This window comes from Barbatula barbatula, assembly GCF_947034865.1.
Source record: "Barbatula barbatula genome assembly, chromosome: 14".
In the NCBI taxonomy this organism is placed as follows: Eukaryota; Metazoa; Chordata; class Actinopteri; order Cypriniformes; family Nemacheilidae; genus Barbatula; species Barbatula barbatula.
Window position 1 is genome coordinate 17,822,026 of NC_136777.1, and position 26,228 is coordinate 17,848,253.

General features: G+C 37.7%; 3 protein-coding genes across 8 annotated transcripts; 1 reads left to right on the forward strand and 2 right to left on the reverse strand.

Annotated features, from left to right (window-relative positions):
• Nucleotides 1-133: 133 nt before the first annotated feature.
• rab23 (RAB23, member RAS oncogene family) lies at nucleotides 134-10,654 on the forward strand. Its single transcript, XM_079473617.1, has 7 exons — nucleotides 134-565; nucleotides 2,775-3,005; nucleotides 6,055-6,140; nucleotides 6,303-6,459; nucleotides 7,510-7,592; nucleotides 7,671-7,763; nucleotides 8,097-10,654. The coding sequence occupies exons 2-7, from the start codon at nucleotides 2,851-2,853 to the stop codon at nucleotides 8,231-8,233; spliced, it is 711 nt and encodes a 236-aa protein (XP_079329743.1). The 5' UTR covers nucleotides 134-565; nucleotides 2,775-2,850; the 3' UTR covers nucleotides 8,234-10,654.
• On the reverse strand, nucleotides 10,630-14,661 carry bag2 (BCL2 associated athanogene 2). The gene is made up of 3 exons (XM_079473618.1): nucleotides 14,449-14,661; nucleotides 12,728-12,837; nucleotides 10,630-12,655 (listed from the first exon to the last, which is right to left on the reverse strand). The coding sequence occupies exons 1-3, from the start codon at nucleotides 14,568-14,570 to the stop codon at nucleotides 12,261-12,263; spliced, it is 627 nt and encodes a 208-aa protein (XP_079329744.1). The 5' UTR covers nucleotides 14,571-14,661; the 3' UTR covers nucleotides 10,630-12,260.
• Nucleotides 14,662-15,072: 411 nt separating this feature from the next.
• On the reverse strand, nucleotides 15,073-22,808 carry znf451 (zinc finger protein 451). 6 transcript variants are annotated; one of them, XM_079472517.1, is made up of 14 exons: nucleotides 22,739-22,808; nucleotides 22,343-22,425; nucleotides 22,134-22,217; nucleotides 21,704-21,817; nucleotides 21,499-21,604; nucleotides 21,267-21,414; nucleotides 21,058-21,184; nucleotides 19,863-20,022; nucleotides 19,383-19,530; nucleotides 16,955-18,459; nucleotides 15,934-16,029; nucleotides 15,698-15,775; nucleotides 15,414-15,448; nucleotides 15,073-15,237 (listed from the first exon to the last, which is right to left on the reverse strand). In XM_079472517.1, the coding sequence occupies exons 2-14, from the start codon at nucleotides 22,394-22,396 to the stop codon at nucleotides 15,220-15,222; spliced, it is 2,673 nt and encodes an 890-aa protein (XP_079328643.1). In that variant the 5' UTR covers nucleotides 22,397-22,425; nucleotides 22,739-22,808; the 3' UTR covers nucleotides 15,073-15,219. The 6 variants fall into 6 exon arrangements, with proteins under 6 accessions (XP_079328643.1, XP_079328648.1, XP_079328645.1 ...); XM_079472522.1 differs by having other exon boundaries at nucleotides 22,635-22,789; XM_079472521.1 differs by lacking the exon at nucleotides 15,414-15,448 and adding an exon at nucleotides 15,509-15,540 and having other exon boundaries at nucleotides 15,074-15,237.
• Between the last annotated feature and the right edge of the window lie 3,420 nt (nucleotides 22,809-26,228).

Sequence of the window (26,228 nt, forward strand, 5' to 3'; positions counted from 1 at the left end):
CTGCCAACAGTAATAAGAATTGAATTTAGGTTTGTAATCGGACTATTAAATACAAGTGTTCAGAAAGCCCGTGGCTTAATATTCTTAAAAAATGTAATTTCGTGCATTTGGAATACTTTTATTTTGAAAAGGGGGTCTTTCCGGTGGTCGACGTAGGTGCTTGGAGTGGTTTCTTGTTTCACATGCTGCGCCAGTGATGATGAGACACACACATAACAAACAGTTTCTCCTTAAAAACTCATCTTTACATTAAACATCACGATTAACATTAGCTTTCTCAGTGCCCGTTTGACAAGAAAGCGTCCCGAGGGAGTGAGAGAGACACACACACACACACACACACACACACACACACAGAGAGAGAGAGAGAGAGAGAGAGAGAGAGCAGCGGGCCACTCCTTTGAAAAACTGTGCGGTCACATTAAGCGTCTTTTTCACACAGCCATACATTTATATAAACTCATACATCACACGGGCTTGGTGTATTGTGGTATATCTCACGTTTATCTTCGTTCTCGCTTCGGATCTTCAATGGAAACGATGTAACCTGGTAACCCGAATGCAGGTAAGACAACAATGCCAAACATTAACCACATATTACCATCAGAAAAAACATCATTACTTTTGCTATTATGTGTCGCATGAAGTTTGACTAATTCGGTCGTGTTCGAGTGGGAATGACCCTTAAAAAAAGAGTAGGAATGGTAGTACTATGCTGTTATTTACTGTAGCTTGGACTTACATGGTGCATAAACATGATAACTATCTATTAGATATCTGTCTTCATGGTATTATCAATTGTTAGCATCACTGTACCATGGTCACAGTGGTATTTTTAATAGCTTATGTAAGCTACTCTTATATAAATGGATGATATGAAGGTTTAAAGCTTGATATTTATCCTCTGTTACATCTTTGATTGTATGTATAATACCGTCTTTATATATCTACTGCCATAATTACATGATTCTTTCAGTTCGGGCATTTGTGTAATAATAATATGGATACGTAATATACTGTACATCTACATGAGAGAAATCTAAGTCTCTGTACAGACTGACAACAGCAGATTCAATCCTGTGTTAGAGATTTCTGTTTCAAACACAGTCAGATTCAACTTGTTATAAATTTAGTTGTTCAAATGGTTTTATAGATCTTTTCCACCTTTCATGCACAATCCTGTTTTGTCTGAAGGATCTCCGGGTTATATTTTTCATGTTGCAGGCCTATATAAACATATAATGACTTCCATGGTTACACGAGTGTCGTGTCATGGCAGTAGTGCAGTTCTTCAGACATCACATACACACCTGTTAAGATCACCGTCGGATGTCTGTTGTTCTTAAAGCGGAAGCAAACAAAGAAGAGGGAAGAAGGGTAAAATGCATCATTTTTATTTCTTAGTTGCAAGTTTACATTTTTGTTCATTCTTACAATGATAACAAATGATATAAATTGTCAAAATCATTAAATCAGATATAATAATTCAATATTAAACAACATTAAGTTGTATTGATAATAATAATGAACAATTAAGTATTCTGTTTAGTTTGGTGAATGGTGATGTACAGGACTTTGGGGTGTTATTGTTGTCTCAGGTAAGCTGCTGTATTTAGTTACCAGGTGGATCACAGGAGGCCTCGATAATGTAACCTAATATGAAAGTTATACCGTCACCCTGCTATCTATACAACACTCTTAGTTTTGTCTTCGTTCTCGTCCAGAACTCTTCCTCTAAATAAAACTTATGGACCCGTAGAGGGGATGTATTTGTTCTAACTTTGTTGACCGTGGCAACAAAGAATTTGAATTTTTCTTAGAATTAGAATTGAAAAGTTTTACTTAATATTGCATATAGGAGTTTATAGACCCGTGTTTCTCTCTCCTTTATCTTAAATGTGTTATTCTCAGTGATAACCACTGTGTGTGTGTGTGTGTGTGTGTGCATGTCCGTTTGTGTGCGTGTCTAATTGTGTTAGTACGTGTTCATATTGTGTGTGTGGAGCGTTTTGTATGTGGGTGTGTTTGAATCTGTGTGTGTGTCTTTTGTGTATTCACCTTTTTTGTTTTTAGTTGTAAAACTTGTTTGCTTTTAGTCAATATGTTTCAGGTACAGCTGTTTGGTACCAATGAAAATTGTAAAAAGCGCTATATAAATAAAGTTGACTTTACATAAGCCCTATTTGACATCTAAAATATTGAAAAATTATGAAGTTTAGGTGAGGTACAGACCACAATTATAGCTGTTTTCAGGCGCTAATATTTGTATCGTTCTTGTTGTCAACCGACTTCAAAATCTCATAAAATAAAGCATAGTAAATTTTGTAATGTTGCATTTTAAATGATCTGTGGTTTCTGAATTGTAGTAAATACATAAGAATCACCATTTAGATGGATGTGAATTATAAAAAGCTCAAAATGAAAACCTCAAACCTTTCTTTTCTATTAAAATGTAATTTTTAGATCTTTTGTTGAAATGTTATAACATTTATACAAAGTTCAAACTGTTTTGTAACTTATAATATCCCACACCTACATCTGAGAGCAGGCTTACTCAATGGAAAATGACCTTGAATGTGTGACCTGCTGATCCAAAATATTCAGCGACTAGCACATAACGTCTCACTCTGTTGAACTGAAACACAGAGCTCCAACAATAAAATCCTTTTTTTTCTCGATAATCACAAGCAGCATTGCATTTCCACCGCTTTACATGAATAACACTAGTCCTGACATGTGAGATTTTAACAATCTGTTGATTTCCTTCCAAAAAGCAGGCGAAAGTTGAGAAGGTTATACTGAAACACTAAGTCAGGAGGAAGTGAAGTAAAGCCCAGGAAGGTTGCAGTCATGTTGGAGGAGGACATGGAGGTGGCCATCAAGGTGGTGGTGGTGGGGAATGGAGCGGTCGGGAAGTCGAGTATGATCCAGCGATACTCCAAGGGCATCTTCACTAAGGACTACAAAAAGACCATCGGGGTTGATTTTCTGGAACGACAAATAATGTAAGCATGATGCCTTCAAATACTCAAACACTTTATTCGTTTTCTACATGAATATGTTTGTAATAGCATATTGCCCTGCTAATGTTTGCATTGTCACTATGAGAAGAAATCCTGTTAAGAAAGTGTGAAATCAGTATTTGATCCCAGAGAAAAAATAACTCTGTACTTGGTGGTGAAACTCTTGTTGGCAAGCACAGAGGTCAGACATTTCTGGTAGTTGGTCACCAGGTTTGCACATCTATCAAATTGGAGTTTTAGCCTCCTTTACAGATTTTCTAAGGACTAGGATCTAGAGTCTGGCTCAAACATTACTTTTAACATCACTCTTGGTTTGTATTGGCAATACTGTATGTTTTGGGTCTTTGTCATGTTAAAGTGACATCCACGACCCATCTTCATGGATCTAGTTAAGGGGAGAAGGTTCTCGTTCAAGATTTAACGGTACACTGGCCCGTCCCAGCAGAGAAAAAGCCCTAAAGAATAATGTTTCCAACACAGTGCTTCTCTGTAGGGATGGTGTTCTTGGGGTCATAGTCAATATATCGCTCCCTCCAAAAACAGGAGTCAATTTTAATCATTTTGATGTTCATTGTCAAACTTCAGACGAGCCAGGCGGGCCTTCTTGAGCAGGTGGACCTTGCTGGAGCTTCAGGATTTCAATCTATTGTGGCATAGCGTGTTGTCCCAAATGTCCTGAAATCATTAACAAGCTTCTTCCGTGTAGTTCTGGACTGATCTTTAACCTTTCTCATGATCATCTTTACCCCATTGGGAAAATCTTTCAGGGAGCTCCAGACCAATGGCAATTGACAGTTATTTTATATTTCTTCTATTTCCAAATAATCGCACCAACAGTTGTCTCCTTCTAACCAAGCTTCTGTCTGTAGCCTATTCAAGGTTTGTGCAGGTCTCCAATCTTGTCCTTGAGAACCTTTGAAACCTATGGGGTTTTGACCATGGCAGTGGAGAGGTTGAATCCGCCTTGTTAATGGTCTTTTAGATCCACATAGTGCAAGTCAGCCTATAAATACGTAAAGAGCCATGTGCTAGTTCAGCTGTGCTTTGGCTTTGAAGGATGCAAATCAAAACGATAAGAGGTTTCGTTCACCGTAGGAGAGATTGACTGATCGACTGCGTGATTGGATCACATTTGTCTCACACATACAGTATGCAGTGTGACATGATGTAGTTTTATTTGCTTTTTTTCTGGAGGTCATAATGAGAGTTGGGTTCTTTCAGTACATTGACGGTGAATGTGATCTGTTGCCCCTCTTACACAATGCAATATAAGCTTAAAACATTAAGATATAAAGACATAAAGACTTGTTTTATATATCCTTTAAATGCGCTGTTGTGGTTTGGCCAAAATGGAGCTAATGGATACTGTTAAAAACATAATAAACATTTCTCATGCTTAAAGGATTGAAGTGTTGGGTTAAGTGTTTGAAGCTCTTATCTGATAACATGGACGCCGGGAAAATGACGCGCTGCCCGATACATGCAGTGTGAAATGGCTGTTACTGTAAAGACAAGATCTTACTTAAATTAACAGCTTTTACATTTCATCAAAAAGATTGAATTACACTTAATGTTATTCTTTACTTTCCCCATCCATTCCCATGCAAAGCATGCTGGGAAGTAAAAATCCCCTGCCCAGTTTCAGTTAATGTTAGCAAACTGCTACCGGGATGCCCCACTACATTTGTTAACTGTCATCAGAGCATAACAGATGACAAAATGATGTCACATAATGTGGTGGGTTTGATTCTATTGTGACAAATGAACCAGAGGGCATATCAAATATGATTTGACTTGAAACCAAATTAAATATATGAGTCACAACAATATAACGAACTGCAATTCACACATCTGATATTTGTATTGTTTTACAGATAAGCACTTTGGCGTGGTGATATATTAACATAAAGCAGGAAAAAAATAATAAAGGAGGTTGTTACAGTGGTCACGGGCAAAGCAGAGTATAGTTGTTTATAGTTGCCAAGCAATGTATGTTTTCAAAGGGTCATATAGTTAGCAATGCACCACGTCTTCCCACCACCTTCTTCTGGTTTCAATGAAATGACAACACAGTTGACAGCAAGACTTCCTATGACCAATAAGAAATTTTCATCACGTCCATCACTCCAACCTGCAGCAACCCATTCTTGATACAACATTTTTTAACATTATATTTTGTTTTTTAATAAAAAAATAAACCCTTTTCAGAACTATTTAGGTTATTTCTTATTATTACACGGCTCGTTGGAATGCTTGATTCTGATTGGCCAGTCGCGACATTTGCAGGTTCGTTATTCCCAGATAACAACCACTCAAAACTAATAACACACGGTCACCTGGAGGCAGCAAATCATTTTGACAAATTAAATATAATAACATACGTGACATTATATTTACAAAATGTATAAACCAAATTGCCTGTTCGTGACATTTGAACGTCATTTCTTACCTTAAAGTAAAGGGATTTACCTTCAAAAACCTTTATGGAAAACAAAAACAACTGTTCAAACGTTTAGGGTCACTTTTTTATTCTTTGTGAATAAAATCAAAACTAAGTTGCATTTGATCATCTTCAGTGTAGTCAGTGTTTGTGTAGAATATAGAGGAAAATATGTATTCTGTACACATCTATGTATATTATAGACTTCTTTGTTCGATTAAACACAAAGAGGAATATTTTGGAATAACTTTAGCAACCAACAGTTCTGAAGCACCATTGACTGATATACTGTAGTAGGAAAACTTTAAATGGTAGTCAAAAGTGCCTCATCATAACTGTTTGTTTTCCTACATTCCTCAAAATATATTTTTTTGTGTTCGACAGAACCAAACAATTACTAAAAGTGTTTTCCTACTATGGCAGTCAATGGTGCTTCAGAACTGTTGGTTGCTAACATAATTCCAAAATATCTCTCTTTGTGTTCAACTGAACAAAGCCATTTATACATTTTTGGGTGGAGTATCCCGTTAAGGTGAAATGTGATCTTGGCATACAGTATATGAATGAGGCATTGGTTTTGGTGCATTGCAGAGTTAATGGTGAGGATGTGAGATTGATGCTGTGGGACACCGCTGGACAAGAGGAGTTTGATGCCATAACAAAGGCCTATTACAGAGGTGAGCTGTGTGTTAGAAGCATTGAAAGATCCTCCAGTGTCATCATCAAGTTGAGTTGTATGGATAGCATCTGTTTATTATCCCACAAAAAAGGCATCTCAAGTTAATAAGAATTTATTGACAGAAGCTTACTCCTAATATAACTGATGGATGTCTGCGCAGGGGCTCAGGCGTGTGTGCTGGTGTTCTCCACCACAGACAGAGAATCATTTGAAGCCATCAGCAGCTGGAGAGAGAAAGTAGAAATGGAGGTCGGAGACATTCCCACAGTCCTGGTCCAGAACAAAATCGACCTGCTCGATGATACGGTTATCAAAAAGTAAGGAAGATATTTATTGAAAATACATCCTGGACATGCACACCTCATGTGTTTGACATTAAAGAGACACTATTCATTAATAATTCATTCCAATTGTAAAAAACAAATCTGACTTAAGATATTCAACCTTGCATCTCAAAGGGATAGTTTACCCAAAAAAGGAAAGTTCTGTCCTCTCATTCTTTGTTCTGCTAAACACAAAGGAAGATATTTGGAAGAACGTCAGTAACCTCATTGACTCGCATAGTATTTATGGGGATGAGATCTGTTTTTTTGTTACTGACGTTCTTATAAAGGCTTTCTTTTGTGTTCAGAAAAAGTTTGGAATGACTTTGGGGTGAGTAAATTATGATAGAATTTAAACCCATGAGACTTCCTGCAAGCTTCAAAATGGCTGCTCGGAAATAATTCCAGAATATGTGGGCAACCTAAAGCTGGACCATTATACTGGTAAGGCTTATTGCTGGGCTAGTAGTTGCATTTTGCTGTGATCTACAACAATAATGATCTTCATTATTGGGAAGTAAACACACACACTTGAATGACTTTCAAGATCAGCACCATAAAATAAAATAAATATCTACAATTCACTTTTTAGATCGAAGTCACAGAATACGTTTGAGAAAATCGACCAGTGATTTTTGACCAATATTACCATTGATAATGAAAATACCTCACATATGAGCAAGGGTTTAATGGTCAAGTTTGTGTTTATTGCACTAAAGCAAACTGCAGTATTAGGCTTTATATACAGTATACAGAAAACCACCCAAAAAACTCAAAGAAGTGTGTTTACAAAAAACATATGAGAGGACTTTAAGTACTTAATTTAGCCTTTCACAATTGTCAAGCCTTAACCACTAAAGCCTGATTGGTGGTTACTGAAAATACATGTGTACATGATGTGCTAATAGTTTACTCTGTATACATTAGCCAAAAAAACAATGTTCTCATTCAATTCTTTATTAAATGATATCCCTTTATACTTAAAGTGAATCAGCTGTTGGATGTGAATTATTGTTGTTGTTGTTGTTGTTGTTGCTGCTGCAGTGAAGAAGCTGAAGGTCTTGCCAAGAGGCTGAAACTAAGATTTTACCGCACATCAGTAAAGGAAGATCTCAATGTGAATGAAGGTGAATGATGAACTTAAATGCATTTACTGGTCACCGTGCACTACTGCAATGTTAAATAGTTGTACTTTTGCATTGCAGTTTTTAAGTATCTGGCCGACAAATATCTACAGCGACTCAAGCAACAGTCAGCAGAGGAGCCAGATGTGGTCCATACATCCAGCAATAAAATAGGCAAGAGCAGAACTTTTGCATGTTTTTTTAAAACACTTGTTAAACCCCATAGGGTTTGTGAATCTCTGTTTGGCAAAAAGAGAATGCGAAGCATCTGCTTCCTGTAATAGTCCCATGTGCCATATACAGTATACATATGGCGTATAAAAACGGAACTAAGAAATGATACAGAACAAAGTACAGTGCATTAAAATAAGTTAGTCAGATGCGTGTGTCAGATATGAGTCTTCAGATAAGAGCTGTTTGGGTGGGCTCGGGGAGATCTTTACATCAGCGAGGAACATTGGAGGGGATGTCGATTTGTAAGGTTTTATTGGTGTTTTGCCTTTTTAGGGGTTTTCAACACTACAGGCGCCAGCCACCTGAACCATTCCAGCGATCTGAACGGCCGTGAGGTGATAAACCTTCGACCAAACAAACAGAGGACAAAGAAGACAAAAACCCCCTTTGGTAGCTGCAGACTGCTTTGAAATGTTGAGATTGATGAACCACAGGTGATTTGAAGTTCAAGTCACATTCTTTCTTAACACACTTAATCCAAACAGATCCACTCATCTTCTGTGGTCACATCTGTTGGTGTCATACATGTCATCTTAGCTAAGGATGTCAGGAGGGAGGCTGAATGTTTAAGAACTGCTGCCCTCTGGTGGCCGCAAGTGATTAAAACAATAGCTGGGAAGTTAAATGGCAACTCCTCAATTTCTGCACACCTAGTGGCACCCAGCATAATTGCTGTTGCTGAATAAAATATTTCGTTTTGGCTCAGAGTCAATCCATTAATTGATTTCATATCTGGTCCAGCCTAAAAAACATAATTTTGGTGCTGCATGTGGTGCAGGAATTACACATATATAGATCACGAGTCCTTTTGCTTGGTTTATATCAAGTGTTTGACTATCATGGATACATTTGACCTGTCCTAGGTCATACACGACCCTCATGACTAAAAGTAAACTGGAGGTCTGTGGAGCTATTTTTGTACAGAATATTTTCACCCCCTCTCCTCACAACAGCGATTGTGGCTCAAAATTAGAATGAAAAGTGAATATATTTTCACAGTGATATATTTTGTGAGTTTCTAAGATGTGCATTCTTTCATGTGGTATACAGCAGGGTAATGTTCACATTTACACAAATGAGATTATTGGTGACAAAAACGTTACTTATACAACACACCATTTGTGCATTTCGACTGTTCATTGTGCAATATGTTTGTTTTGATGGGGATACATCATTTGCTATCACAATCTTTCCTTAAAAGGCCATTGGCCTCGATCACAAATATCAACCCATGTATTTTTGTATAAGAAGTAGTAAAGTAATAAGTAACTTTTATTCATAGCATTAACACCGTGCCAAAATGTTTCTAAACTATACTTGTAAATATTGTTAGTAAATTGTTGATCAAGTCCGATTTTTTTAATATTTGACATTCTGTAAATGCATTAAATATAATTATCCGAAACAGATTTTCATATTCTAATATACACAATGTCAAATGTCAAAGATGTAATGAAAATGAGAGACGGTCTGTCAAACGGGACTGCAGTTTTTTATGCATACACAAATCATGATGTTGCAATTTATGCATCCACGTGACCTCCGTGAAATTATGTGAATCACTGGAATTGATGCATTCTTCATTATTGGGAAGTTAACGCACACACTTGAATGACTTTCAAGATCAGCACCATAAAATAAGATAAATATCTACAATTCACTTCTTAGATCGAAGTCACAGAATACGCTTGAGAAAATCGACCAGTGATTTGTGACCAATATTACCATTGATAATGAAAATACCTCACATTTGAGCAAGGGTTTAATGGTCAAGTTTGTGTTTATTGCACTAAAGCAAACTGCAGTATTAGGCTTTATATACAGTATACAGAAAACCACCCAAATAAACAAAAAACACATGAGAGGACTCTAAGGACTATATCTAGCCTTTCACAATTTTCAAGCCTTAACCACTAAAGCCATTCCAAACAAACAAACACAACACAACAGAAGTTTTCTTAATTTGCAAGTGTTATAGTGGTTACTGAAAATAAATGTGTACATGATGTGCTAATAGTTTCCTCTGTATACATTAGTGAAAAGAACGATTTTCTCATTCAATTCTTTATCAAATGATATTCCTTTATAATAAAAGTGAATCAGCTGGTGGATCTGAATTTGTTCACTATCAGTTCAAAATGTTCAATAGATGTCACTGTGTTACTAACAATAATCCATTTCAATCAGACATATTTCTTTATCCATGTTTTACATGGTTTTATTTTTGATTTATTGATTGTATTGATTCATGAAATGCATGCCTTGTATTTGTTCATATGAATATGAAGTCACGGTACTTCGCCACAACGGCCTTCATGTTTACAGTCCTGATCTGCTTTATTATAATTGGCTTCCTCATGAAATATAACTCCCGTTATATTTATATATCTCACTGTGTTGATTTTCTTTTTTGCTTCATTTTTGCTGACACTAAATATGTATCTGATTATGGATTTTAATATTTGCTGCAAATGAATGACTATATGACGACACTACAACTAAAAGCACTTTACCTGATAGAATTCCTAATTGCTATATATTCTTCTGTTGACCAATATCAAAACTGCTAAAAATGCTTTTTTCTTTTCATTTTCCACAGTCTTCTTTCTAAAGTATACATGACATTTTAATACGTCTGTAAGAACATGCCAGCATCAGTCACATCAGAAGTGTCATTTCGCTTTATGAATAAAAGGTCTTGTAGGATGACAATACCTGATGTCTTATGTGCTGCACCACACGATTGTGCAGGTGATACTTTGCTCTGTATTTGTTGAATGGTTGTCAAAAGAGGAAAATAAATGATCTATTGTAGTCGTTTTATTTCCATGAACTGTGATTATTTTAATGTGTAATGTTTTGTTTTGCTATACATACTAAGTCAATAGTTTACACTTCGATGTGGTGCTGTAGGAAGTGTAGATCACAACACATCGAACAGAAGCTTCTCGCTAAACTCTCAACAGATTAGAATAAACCTGTGACTCAGCATTTTATATTCATTTACATTATATTGTATATGATCACATGTGTGCACAGGCTACAGTAAGACTGATCGACTACATTACTTAGTGGAAGAACAGTTTAGTCTGTTTATTAATATTAATATATTTCATATCTAGTCTGTAATTAAGACATTTATTGAACGTGATCATATCGCTGTTCCCAGCAAAAAGAATCTCTTTCACATCATACTTAAGACTTTGACTCACTCTCCATAGCCTTTAATACAGTACTTTCATTTCTTTAGGCAGTATTCATTCATTGTCATAACCTTTAACTTATTTTAAATCACAATGTAAAAGTTATTTGATATGTCCTGATATTCTCATTTCTTGGCTACGGGTGTGAAAAGTTTGCACTGTAATAGTTAGATTAAATGTGTATTAAAAGAAGGCCTACTACAGTTAAAAAAGATAAATGATACATTACAAACCAAAGAAAGTCCTAACTCCGTAGGTCTTTGAGTTCATCTCATGGCAAGTTATATTCCAGGCTGTGAATGTGATGACTAAACTAACACTCAAATGTGAAATTCCCAAACAAGCAGACAGCCAAACATGGTCTAATTAAACCGCTACGAGCGAGCAAACATGTGCCATGTGCGGATGTTCTAAAAATAGACTAAACAGCGAACCAGTAAAGTCAAATTCAGAGGACTCAATGTTAGTAGATCCCAACTAAACCTTATTCACATTGTTTTATGAGGGTTAGTAGAACAAAGTAAACTAAATACTGTGAAAAAAACTGTTCGATATCCAACGTAAACATTTATGATCAGAGTTGCTTTAAGTTAATGTAGTGAGGTAAAGAGCGATCAAGAGGCCATCAGTGGTAATATACTGTATATATACAGCTGTGGAAAAAAACCAGAGACCATTACAGAGACTGCTTTTCGGATGTTAAAGATATGTGTTTAGGTAAAATTCTTTGAACTACCAACAATACATGTTTAACAAATTTCAAATAGAAATATTGTTTCTTTCGGGAAACCGGAGAACCGGCGAAAAAAGAAACAATGCTGTGTATTTTTCTGCAGAGAAAACAAGTTCATATTCACTTTTAAGCAATACGAAAGTAATATTTGTACGTGTATTAAGGCGAAGTAAAACATTTTTTTTTGAATGTGATAACCTCAAATTATCACAGTTAATATGTGTCCCGTCATGCTGTCAGTCTTTCACGTTGCTTTTGAATGACTTTGACACCCCCTCAGGTTTGATTTAGTTGATTCTAATTTAGAATTCAACAAACACCGAACTGGAATGAATGAATGACCGCAATACATCTAGAAATGCTGTTTGAGATCTGGGAATGGTCTCTCAATTTTCTGTGGCTGTATATAGACAGGTGTTCTGTGTCATGTGGTGGATCTTGGTACTTTGTGTTCCTTAAGGCTTCAAAAGGCACTAAGGTTTTGAATCCCACTAAATACCCCTATTTGCCATTGGCGAGATCGGAATGATCAACTTTCTGATGATCCATAATTTTAATGGTTTTCTCGGCATTGTCCATGTTCCTGATGAGCGTCTCCAGGCGGCGTTTGATTTTCTTCTGGTCTTCCAGGGCGCAGCTGATCACGACGCTCTGAAACTTCTGATCCATGGGCACAGGTGGTGCTTCGGTCACGCACGCGGCATGAAGGGCCTGCAGTCTCTTTCTCCCCCCCTCTAAATCCTCAAGCACTTTAGCGGCAATCTCATTGATAATGGCTGTGGCTTTCTTCAAGGCCTCCTCCTGCTGGGCATTTCTGATCGTGTCGACGGACACAGTTACTGTTAACGTCCTGTTCATGAGTCTGCTGGCAGTCAGAGAGAGCTCTTCCTTTTCTCCTGAAACAAAAGAGGAGAGATGGTCTAATATCTGACTTCCATTAGAAACCTCAGATGTAGATGGGCTCTTACCGTCACAAATGGATCTCATTTCCTGACTGTTCTGTGTCGATTGAATCATCTCGATTAAGCTCTCTCTCTCTTGCTCCATAGCAGTGGCCGCCTCACGAAGGGCCTCCACCCTACAAGAGAGGCTGATTATTTATCTCATCTGAGGCAATTCTGTCATCGAAAATCTTGATGTATTTGTATATGTATACTCTTTAAAGATCTGTTTATATGTCTCTGTACACAGTAAATGATGCGCAACCGCCAATGTACAAAACCAAGGCGGAAAATAAGCGACTGGACCTCTGACTCAAAGCACTTCAGTGTGAGATGTAGACCTGTAGGTCAAATTGCTTTCGTACATTGACACATTTCTCAAATGGAAAACAAACCCACAATCTTCGACCAACTGAGCTATAGGAACAGTACAGCGCTTCACAATTTTGCATTGTTGCAGAGCAGCTTTACAGAGAATGTTTAATGTAGAGACACAAATAAGGAAAAGTGATGATATAGCAAACATGATAAAACGGCAAACACAGAACGATCTGAAAGTTCGTCTTCATTCAACATTACTTTGTGACCATGTTCTGAAGACATCTTGGCAACGTTCCATTTCTTAGAATTTTTGAGAAACGTCGTGAATGAATCCCACGGAGAACGTTGTAGTGACGTGGTAGGGCACCCAATATTCTTCATAAGGATTACATTACCACACTATATGATTGATATACGAATCTTCATCCCAGTAATAAAACTTTGCGTACATTTTGCGAACAAATATCTCGTATGCAGTTTTGTGCTACAGTAGTGAAAGAGTCATTGTTTGTATACAAATGAACATATTTACTTCCGTATGTAAATAAAATATCTGATTGTGATGTTGTACAGTGCTGCGTTGCGTTTCATAACTTTGCTTTATACATATTTGAATAGAGAATTACTCCAATTATGCATAAAATCGAATCTTTAACCAACGCACAAATGGGTACATATTAATATTATCCTAAATGTGAGGGATGATAATTGTTCATATGAAATAAAAAAGAATTTAACAACGTGACAGTTTGGTCGTTTTCAACACGTCCCGGAAACGTTTTTGGTATGTCGCTGCCATTCATACCATGTCCAAGCAACGTCCAATGTTACGTCATCACGACGAATATGGTAAAGTTACGTCGACGGAACGTTATTTGGGACGTAGTAGCAACGAATACGGTCCGGTACAGGCATGTCGTCACAACGTAAAAGTGCAAGCTGGGTATATGTTATATATTTTTCTAAAACAATTATCAATACTATTGTAAACGGACTGGTAAACAAAGTATGTGTCTTATTGTATAGGAAACAAAGTATGTGTCTTATTGTATAGGTCAGCAGTTTCCTAATAAGCAAGTCAAAAACGACATAGGCAAGAAGTTAACCATACTCTACTAACTTAAATTAATCAATCTATATAAAAGTTATATTCACAAAATTGTTCTAGATAGTTTATAATGTAGCCAAGAAATTATTTCAGGCAACAATGCGAATTATTTTTATTCTGTCCCTGTAGTTTAATGACTTTTCCAAATGTGTCATGTTGTTTGTTCACTGAAAACACACATCGGCACTTCATGCACGTTATTCCTGCACAATCCCGACGCTGCATTTATAGCGAGGGAGCTCGAGAACTTGCAAGTTGTAAGTAACATTTATTGTGCATTGCGTCTAAAAGTGAATCCTAGACTCCGGTAAAGTCTTACCTCATTTCAATCTGATCCAGATTATCCAGTAACCGACAGGACCGGTCAGCCATCGAAAGGGTTCTGATAAATTGGCCTTTATAAGCATCGTTCATCTTCGCGTTTATTTTCGCTTGAGCCATAACGGATGCTAGTTAACGATAGTCACGAAAATGTATGTTTTCGCGGGAGCGGTGAACTACTGTACACCCGAGCGCAAGGGATGTCCGATTCGCTTAGGGAATCGATTCTTTCCAATGATTCGGCCAAACAGATTTGCTCATTTCGGGTTTCAGGAAAAAAAAACACCCCCATTCATGAAACTAAATGTGTGTATGCATGTCATCTAAAGAGTAGCGTTTAAACGCCAGATGGTCCGCTGGTGAGAACACTTAAATAATTAGTGAATCGTTTACTTGAACGCGATATTTAAATGAATGGTCCAAACGAACCGACTCGTTTAAAGGAATCAGCTGACCAGATCTAGCGGTTTCCAGTTCCCTTGAGGAACATCTCCAAACATGGGCAGGACCTTCCCTTAGCAATCCACTCCTCTCAACCTTCAGACGCGAGTGGACGAGTTCACCTCTGAGATTTCACAGAGGTCAAGATGACAGCACGGAAAACACCAGAACACAATGAGATAAATGCTGTGAGTCACTTTTATTTATGTCCTTTATTAACACATAAAAGAACAACACAGAAAGAAAAAATACATCTTTAATGAACACAGTGGATGGACAGCGGTGAGAAACCATGTCTCTTTAAATCAAAATTCCTCCAAGCTTCTTCTCATTGCCTCTTGCAGCTCTGCAAAAATGAGAAATCCATCCATTAGCCAGTTTACAGTTATAACTTTATTATAAACATCATGCGATCAGAATAATGTGAAAATGACAGCAAACCTTATTCATGTTAACATGTCTTACTCCCAGTGATTGTTCAATAATGTGATGAGCGATTACACCCAAACCATAAAAACCCACCTCTAATTCACACCGCATGTGCTCATGAGACCCGCCTGGAAATCCAGAATTGTTATCTTTTAAAAACACTATGAGCTTCATGAAATTAAACATACCCTCAAGAATTAACCTCTTCAGGCATGTAAAGCTGGCAAAAATAAACGTCATCAAGAATACAGTATTGACTTATAATGAACTCATTTTTTACAAATACAATCAGCAGTCACTTCTGCGTCAAACTAAAATACATTTCACAATCAACATTAATAAATACATAACATCATGACCTCATCAGGATGACTCACCAATATCCAGTTCCTTTGACTTCCTAGCCTCGTCCGCACTCAGAGCTAAAGCGTGTCTCATGTCCCGATCAAATGTGTCTAAGTCAATATAAATGAACACAAAGTCATGTGCATAGTTGCTTTCCTCGTGTTCACTTGTATTATCACAACACAGAAACGACAAAAAACATTTCAATACAAAAAGGAAATAAGGTACAGCGAAAGTACCATTTGTAGGTAAAAGAGATGTAACCCACCATCATCTGCAAACTCCTGAGGACCAGTCACCCCATGTTTGACATCCAGACGACTTGAAGCATCTTGAAGCACCTTTACATCCTGAAACTCATCTGCTGTTAAGAAAACAACATAAGACACAAATGAATGGCTGAATATAAAAGGTTAGGTTGGACTATATTTCTATATTAAAGTTATAATTGACTCTCTCATGTATAACAACTTTTGTTACTTTACTTTTGAAAAGTAAAAAACACTGAAGAATGTTCACGTTCTTTGTACAATAAAAGCAAATAGATAGCAGGGGCTTGACAACCTCTGAAGCGGCATTAAAACAACATGAAATTAAAATAAACCTTATTCACTTTCTTTAACCCTTTAGTTATTGTTTTAGTCATGTTTTACCAAGACAATAAGGACAGGAATCAACACAGCAGGAGTCAGGATCAGGAAATGACCTCAAACACATGTAGTCTGTTACAGCTCAGACTATATTCGCTTTGTTTGTTCAACTTGGTCTTAAATAACTTTACAGCTAAAACTCTTTTTGCTTAGTGTCACAATGCCACTTTTCACCCCTTGTCTCACACAACCTGGTTCCATTGTAATTCTCTATAGACCATTTCGCAAGATATAAACACGATTCATAAAAAAAATTCAAACACAGTACATAATTAAATCTTAAAGATATTATTTTGATTTGGTTAAATGTTGTGTTGTTTTCTTTCAAACATTCCTTCGGGACCTGCGTTGGAATGGCGTTGTGTACATTTTTCAAAATGGTCTATAATTAAGCAATAAGATATGAAAGGTTGCGCTGTTAGACATGTTGCAAAACCATCTTTTGGTTATGTCTGACATCTAAGTGCTGCACTGGGATACAAGCAGCTTTATATTATCATGAAAAACACATGACTTGTGAATGTGGAAATGAAGTTGTGACGGTTTGTAAAGACATGAGGGTAAATTATACAAAAGATAATAATTGTAAAAATTATAATGTTTTAACCCCCTGTTCCTTCAAGAAAGAAGAAATCTCACCATTAGTCTCAGGGAAGATCTCTTCTGCTGTTAGTATGTTGGAGGTGTTGGTTTGTTGCTTGTCTGCATTGATGGGTCGGTTACAGACACAGGGCTCCAACTGACAGTGCTGCTTATGATAGTGTGAATGAAAGCCAGGTACGTCTTTGTAACTTTCTGAGCATACGGTGCACAAAAGATTGAAGCTTTTTTCATTCCCCTCGTGTTTAATGAGTACATGCGTCTTCATCTCTGCATAGGTAGACTTCTTTCTGTCACACTGCCGACATATGTATTCGCATTTACTGTCACTGGCCAGCTGTTTCATGCATTTCGTATAAATAGGCTTTCGTTCTTCTTTGGATTTCTCAGAGCCCATGCAGGGACAGATCTGGGGAGGATTTCCTTGTGCCGCTGGAGAACTCTCGACTGTATTTTCCGTGGCTGCCTGGGAATTGTTCTCAGGCGTTTCCAAGCGATAGTAATCCTGGCTGTGCAAACTGTCATAGTGCTCCTGAAACTCCTTCTCGTCGTTGTACAATATGCTGTCGCAAAGACCGCAGAAGTAGCGGAGGACTATGTCGCCACTGTGCTCATTGGTGCAATGGCGTCGCAGGGTGGAGTCTTTGAAAAACTTCTGCGGGCAGTGACCGCAGGCAAACCTCTGGAAACTGTGGCTGCTCAGGTCGGCGCAGTGTTTACGCGCCGCTGCCTCCGAGTCGAAGAGATCCTCACACATTCGACAAATCCACCATTCGGCCTTCTGAGGGGGCCCGGAGGACGAACTAGATGCCGTTTCGGTTTCAGAACTGGTGGACGGTTTAGGGGACACACTAGACGAGACGCTGTTATCCATGGTGTCTTCTCTTTCTTGGTAGTAGGTGTGACCTCGATGACTCACACCAATATGAGCCATGATGTCTTCCATTCTTGGCATCTCCACCTTGCACCGTCTGCAGTGGAAAAGGAAATTGGACAGGTGGGCGCCACCGTGGAACCTGCTCATGTGCAAACGGGTTATGGACGACTCGCCCATTAACTTTCCGCAGACAGCACATTTGTGAAAAATCTCGTTGGCTGCCTGGAGGTGCTTGTTCGCTTGCGCCTCTTCTGTGAAGCGTAAGCCACACTCGCAGAACCAGGCAAAGTTTGACCTTCTTCCTGATTGGACCTGAGAGTCTAAGCTGGTCACTCTTTGTCGCTTCGACGACGGTTCTTCTAAATCTTTGGGATCCTTTTTGCCGCCCCACAACGAGGTGTCGTTTATATGTTTAGACAGGTGATTTGTTGTGCCCTTCTGAGCGTTATGGATTTCACCGTAGTTGCTGTAGTACAGAAGGGCTCTTTCCATACTTCTGATGGGCTCCACCTCGTGTTTCGTGTGCTCTTTGTGCTCTTCCATCTTCCCTAGACTGAGAAAGAGTTTGAAACATGAGGAGCACTGACCCGCAACCGCCATCTTTCTCATGACGTCAGCCACGCTTTGATCCGCAGTTGTGATGGCACAGCCGTGTCTGCAGTTCACACTAGGAAACGAGAAAAAGTGGTTATTCTAGTACTGTTCCTGATCCAGGAACCTTTATTTATTCATTCCTAAATAAAGGGATGCAATGTTCCAAAACTGATATTGTTCACTTATTAGAATTTTTGGTACAGATTTGGGATTTTGGGGTAAACTATACCTTTAACAAGCCAGACTGCTAAAAATGTCTAAGATATATGGTCTAGTTTTATTACAAAATATTTAAGTATTTTTTTAAGTATATTAAATGAGTAAATGGTAAAAACCTGCAAATAAATCTGTCCATGGGGTGAGAAAAATTAATTTGAATTCAGTTTGACCTTTTTCTCAAGTACCTAATTCAAGTTTATTTTTCTCATAAAAGTTTTTTGCTATAAGGAGCACAAAGTAAAGTAAATAACATGTGAACCTCCAGAAGTTATTTTTGCTATCAAATATCTTATTAACAACAAGATTTTGACATATTTTGAAAAATATTATTTAGAAATGATGAACCATTTTTACAAGCTACACTGCCACAGCATGAGACACCACAGATTGTTTATGCAACTTTGAACCGCAATATATGTTGTGACATTGCAAAATCTTATAGAAACGATGCCATGGCGAATGCTAAAGACAGTCCAACGAAATATTGTGATTGTGTGACTTTTGTTTTGGGACGGGCAGTGTACTTTGTTTTTGCTCACATTACCAGGCAAACAATATTCGTTTTTATATCAGTAACTCTCCTGTTATTGAACAACATGAGAGCTGAGAACAGAAGAATCAGAAGGAACAGATTTACCCGCAGATAAGGCATGTCTACAATACCACTGTAACCAAAAACAGTGCATGATTCTGCATCCATCCATAAGTACACAGACCAAAGCATGAACATGCATCTGTCATCTAAAATGAGCATGATTTGGATTCTATGAAACTTACTTGAAGTGTGCTCTTGCCTCCATATGTGAGGACAGAACTTTAGAGCAGACTGTACATTTGACTTTGAAGCTGATATCCTTACAGAGAGCGATCAAGCGGTTTTTGGCATATCGTGGAATTGGTACAGGCACAGCTGATGTCTTCACCTCTGGAAGCCAAAACAGAAAATGTAATGTCTAATCAAAGTCTATCTATGATGAAGATCAGAAAGTTGATATTTATGAACAAAACAAATAGACATAAAAATAGATTTTGATTAGCACTGAACAAAGTATTCCCTTTCAGTCTAGATATAAAAAGGATTTTAAATGCGTAAAACAAAACTGTGTTGTCTCTTATAAAGAAACAGTGAAAAACTGTAAGTAGGGCTCATACTCATGATATATTTAATACTGTTTGCTTGGCTACAGTGACTTCTTGTTTTAAGTTATATCACACAGCCCTAGAATCTAGCTGAATTGACTGTAGATCATCACAAACCAGAGAGAGAGATGGACTGAGTGAAGTGGTTTTTGGCTGACATATGCTGGAGGCATTCATCCCCGATATTGAAAAGAAGGTAGCAGGCAGGACATGCAAAGCATACGATAAGCTGATAGCTCTGGGAAATACTGTGACCATTGCCATCAGAGGAGGAAACCTACAGATGATATCAAACACAAGAAAGGGCAAAAAACTTATTCAAACACTATTCAACCAAAACTATTCAGTAGGGGTGGGAGGAGACACTTTTAGACTTTTTTAAAGAAATCCTCTTTCTTCACCTTAACACAAAATGCAAAAGGCATTATAAAATGAACTTCCACTTAATGAAACACATTAAACTTCTATTTTAATGAATAACATGATGCAGTAATTAACAATGCTTAATGTTTTGTCACAAACTCAAATGACATGCACAAAATAATGGAACAAAAATGGTTTGTTTCTTAAGAGGCTTGGCTTTTAGTAAAGAGCTTTGATAGTTTTCTCTATATGTTTTGCATAGTCTTCATGTAAGCAGAGTTGGCGATCATATCACACTGTCAATCCACCTTCCTCCACTGACTGAACCCTCATAGCCTTCAGAAAACTACATAAACACATCAGGTTTTCTGCTAACATTGCACATATGTAAGAGACAGATTATCCGTTTTTGAAGAGGTTTGCCCACGAATGTATTTAAAATAATACAATGTTGCCCACGAATGTATTTAAAATAATACAATGTGAACTTGCGATTGCTAAAGTTTACTTCTGGTACAGGGCAGCTCGAACCGCTCTAAACACTAGTGCTTATGCGCGAGGCGCTGCAGACGCGAGAGACGCACGCGAAAGTCGAAACCTGTCCGTCTAGCGTGTGTTTAAATAGAACAGATTTGCACAGTTATGAAAACATGTCGCACCACAATAATATGTGCACTCACACAAATGCTCACAAATATATTTTGAGGTTGCACAGGTTAAATTAAGGGAGCATTTGTGACCAAAAAAGTGTGCAATTTCGAGCCCAGCACTCCATCATGCCAATCGCCAATCACAGTAAATTGTGTTTTCGTGTGATCTTGTGCCAGGAGATCTCATCACACCCCTACTTTTCAGAACAAAAGATTATGATATGACCCCTTTAAAATCCCTAAAAAAATTATAATAATAACCCCCCAAAATAATAATAATAAAAATGTAATATGATAACCTTAGATTCCACATGGTCTCTCCAGGATTCCTTGGAGCTAAAGTGGTTCGCACAGGCCAAACAGGCATAAACAGAAGATGGGGTTCCCTTCAGCGTGATGGTGGGGTCACAAGGTGAATGATCAAACCTGTCAATAAAAACTTCAGGTAAATAAAGAGTCCCAACACATTTTGGAAGTAACACTGTTAACGTTGTAATGTAATGAACACCTTTTCAGATGACCCTCAAGCAAAGGAACATTATCATAGACTCTGCCGCAGTTGATGACCGGACAGGTTTGAGGGGAAATCCTTACTGGAGCAGGAGCTGATCTGCGTCTCCAGTGTGAGCCGGAGTTAATGAAACCCGGCTTTAATCCTGAACATTCAAGACAAAGACCAAAAATAAAATAAGATCATTGTTGCATATGCCCATTTCATAGTTACGGAGAATATCACCGACCAGGCATTTTCAGCCATATATCCACGCAACGCTTGGCATCGCCACTCTCACTATGACTGACTGTCAGCTCATGACGTCCATGTGCTTGCTGTGAAATCATCTTCTCCTATTGTAAAAAAACAGTTTTGGCTGTTAGATATCATGGATGCTCAACAAGAACTATTATGCCTTTTTTATAAGAACATAAAGACAAGCAGAGGCAAACCTTAAAAGCTTTACACTTTTCAGCCCTCTCCTGTTTCTCCAAAGCAACCTGCCGTGCCAGTCTGTCCAGCGTGGACACAGCATGAGCTCTCTGCTTGTCAACCTGCTTCTCAATCTAGCATGATCAAAGCAAGAGAAAAAAACAATAATTTGTTGACCTTGACACAAATGTTTTTTAAATATAATGATACACTCTGTTTAGCTCCTAATATGAAATTAAAGCGCCACAAAAGTGTGATGTATTTGATTATAAGCCCTCCTGAAGCCATACCATTATGCATACACAATATTTGACGGTATGACAGGAAATTTAAATGTTATTTACTAAAAGTACTACCCTTCCGGTGGAGCTTTAAAAACCTGGTTTGAGTTTTTTTCATTGAAGGCACATATTCCCAAGCACAAATGTATGTGTGTGTAAAGATACTTACAGTGTCTGCAGCAGATCCACCAGCTTCATCTTCAGCATCACTCAGCAGATCTATGCACTCCAACACTGGTCTCAGAGGACCTTCCTGCAACATTACATTTTAAGTTGAACAGGCTCCATCCAGTTCCCAAATGTAAAGACCTACATCCAAACAACTGCCCCAATAAATCGAATTAGAAATGATGGCAGTGACATTTAATGCACACTTACAGATACAAACTCCACATCATCCTCAACATCCTCAATGACAGTAGAGACGGACATTCCGACCTCTGTCCTCTATGAAGCTGCCACTGCCAATTAAAAGTGGGCAATATAAGGATTGCATTTTCAGTAGAATATAAATCAATATTTTTACAGCTTATGTTAAATGTAAAACATTCATTCATCAAAGCTTGCATTTCGGGTGTTCATGTAATGCATGAAACAGAGAGAGCAAAGAAAACTGCTTGCATGAAAATGTCAACAACTAAACGACAACAACAAAGACAGGAAATCTCACCGAACTACAGACGTTCTGCAACAATAACATTTACAAACAATTGTTTATCGATATAACACGACAATCTCTAAAGCAAAATCGCGTTAAAGTTAGCAAAACATTACCAAAAACTGAGCATATGTGAAGCCCACGTCAATCAGAAAAACCAGGGCACCGGTCGTCAAAATAAAAGTCCCGTTATTGGCGTTCGGAAATGCTTGTTACTGTGTCTTACTGTTTCATTAATCAGTTACATTTTTTTGTAGAAATATCAAACATTTTATTTAAAAAAAGCGATACAATCTAATATGATTTATGTAAGATATTACTAAATTTGTAATATGATTTTAATTTTACATGTATTTTAGGCTTTTTTCGAAAGAAAGGCTAAAAGCTTTTCCTAGTCCTAAAGACTTTTTATAATTGACTCAGAATGTCAGTAAGGAAACAGATCTCATCCCCCCGTTAACTCTCATAGTTTTGACAGTAAATAGGGGATGAGATCTGCTTGCTTACTGACATTCTGAGTCAATTATAAAAAGTATTTATTTCAAACAAATAAATAAAATGAAGAAAATAAACATTACTTAAAGATCCTACACAAAAGTACGGGGCGGATTTGTTTACTAGCATATGATTATACTCACCAAGTCACTGAAGATATCTTATACATTTTCAGTGCCGAGTGCATCATGAAGCTTTATGAAACAAACCACAATAAATTTTATAAATTTTCTAATATTTGTAGTTAACATATGAGCGCATGAAACATAAGATTTGGACAAATTGTAGACAAGGAACAAGACACCAAAGAGGCGCTATAATCCGGTACCTCTACAGCTCTCTCTTGTCGCATCTTTGCTGAGCTCAGTTGTTGATGCTGATGCTGGCCCTGCACGAGCTGTAAAACCAGGGGCTCCTGCTGAGTCATGGGCTGTTGGGGTACATTACTGAAGTACAGACACCATGAGATAGATTATATGCCGGAGACGTTCGAGCGAGGCACCGCAGCATGAAATCGCCTTTCTCAATATTTACATAAGGAGAGGAACCGTATGTGTAGGAGTGGCTGCCCTACATCGCAATGATCGCTGCGGCTTTTTTGGTCTTACTGAGACCCTTAAGCATTCAGTGTGTATTATTGCTATTATTGCTTTTAATTGGGACTGTCGCTACAATCTTGTTTCTCTGTTGCTGGCATCGGAAGCTGCGCAATGAGAAAATCCCCATAAAATCTGGGTTTACGAGGCGTTCAAGGAGCCGCGGTGAGTCGCATCGGCTTTCATTCATTGCGTTCACCTTGCATATGTCTTTTTTGTAGCATGTCAGCGCTATAGCATGCGTGCGGCAATGTAGACGGGCGCTATTTACACGTTATATTACACGATTTCATTCCTTCTTCCCGTCCTTGCATGTCGTTTTATGCATTAGAGTGATGCGTTTACATTGTTAGCTCTTGTGTGCATATATCCTATTTCTTTTTCAAGAGCAGTTAAAGTTTTTTCATCAACAGCATCTCTAAGACACAATGTGACTGAATGCATGTGGGGTTGTTTCAATCATTCCCATTTGTTCTAGAAGCTGCTCTCCGGACGCATCACTTTCGCTCGGAGGTAAATCTCTTTTTCTTGCTCGCCTGTCAAGGTCATAGAAAGTGGCAAGGTTTTAATAGAACACCTTTTAAAATAATCAGATTGTAACGAGCTGTAATGTTGTGTTTTGTTTGGACTGGTATTTGGTCACTTGACTAGGAAAACAGTGAGTGAAATACGCATTGCGCATGTGTGCGGCCCTATAAATAATTCAGGCAAAGATTTTTATAAGCTATAAATATTAGGCTGTTGCCACGAAGTGAATATTTGAGGAAAATAGAAGACAAAGTAAATGTTGAAAAATGAGGGAGAAAAAGCAATAATATTAGTGCCAATAATTATAATAATGATGTTTGATTATGTCATGGTTATTGTTTGATAGGTCTTTCGTCACAGTCCTCGTCATGTAAGAAGAAGCACGCGCGCGCGTGTTTGTGAAGAGAAAATCGTTGAGATCCCGGAGAGCGCGCCGGACCCGTGCCCGACTGTGAGAAGGCGCAAAGTCAAGAAGCGAGTCCAGCCGGAGTTCTATCACTCTGTTCAGCTCACACCAACACGCAAACCAGTACGTACATCCCAACCTGTAGGACTACAGGACACAGATCCTGACTTAGCACGCACATATCCCGAAAAATTAAGTAGGCCTATACAGAGCACCAAATTGGGGATGTGACACCTGTGAAACCGTAGCACTGTTTTAGCATAATACTTACAAAAAAGTGTCAATGGAGTCAAACAGTTAAACAATCACATGACAAAAAAATAAAATGACATATCTGTTAAAAGTAAATGCTTCTGTAATGACACTTTAGTCATACAGCTATAGACATTTAACGTTTTGGTGCGCCCAGTTTCCACCATCCAGTCAAATGAAAAAAGAAACTTGCTCAACAGTTCTTCTCCTTGAATATCCCGTTTCACTTATATGAAATAGCTTACATTTAGCTTACATTGGAAAGATAATGTTTACTTGAAGCTGTTTGTAAAGAAAAGATAAGAAGAATAGATTTTTCTTTCAAAAACATGCTTGTAATTCTTAAGATACATTTCACAACAACTCCACACCTGAAACATTTGTGGCAACAAAGCGGTTTACTTACTTTTTTGTGAATGATTTCGGTTTGGTTTGCATTTTGTTTGTTTAGTCAGATTGTGTTTGTCTATAAGACCACTGGATGACGTAAACAAAACTGGTTCCAGAAGAACTTCCTTCTTTTCAGTTCTTGAACCCTAGACAAACTTTGTAACACAAAATGCAAATAACAGAATATATATAATTATGAATATTAATAATATAATGAAAATAAGAAATTTAACTTTAAGTGTGAATTATATGTAAAATAAAAAAATAAAAAACAGAAACTGAAACCGGAAGTGCTTCTGGACCAGTTTTTAAAAGTGGTCTGTATCAGATCACATTTTATGAGCAGAAATACGGATATCCAGGTAATTTCAAAGCATTTACAAGCTTTCATGCAACTGTAGTTATAAATAATAAATCAGACTATTTGTTACATTATTGTGTTAAATAACTGAGGTTGCCACTATTTATTCCATACTGTAAAATAAATGTTGGTTCAACTTAAAAAACAAGTTACCTGTTTGCCTTACAAATTTGAGTTCATTCAAACTTAAAATATTTAAACTCAACAGTTCATTGAGTTGGGTAAAATCATATCTGACACTGGATCACAAAACCAGTCCTAAAGGTCCATTCAGTGAAATATTTGATTTTTTAGATTTTAGATTTTGATTCAATTTATTGTCATTACACACATACAAGTAAAGTCCAACGAAATGTATTTTTAGAAGAAGATAAAGCATAACATGGGGAAGGTGAGGAGAAAAACATTTAGGCCTACACGATACACCATAGACAAGACTTGCAACAGGGATAAGTAATCCAGTTCCGACAAGCAGCCATCTGATCCTGCTGCCATGGTGGCGCCGTATACAGACCCGCTTGGCAGGCTGGCGGGTCAAAGCGACGGAGGCGAATATAGCGGTAAGGTTGCGAACTGCA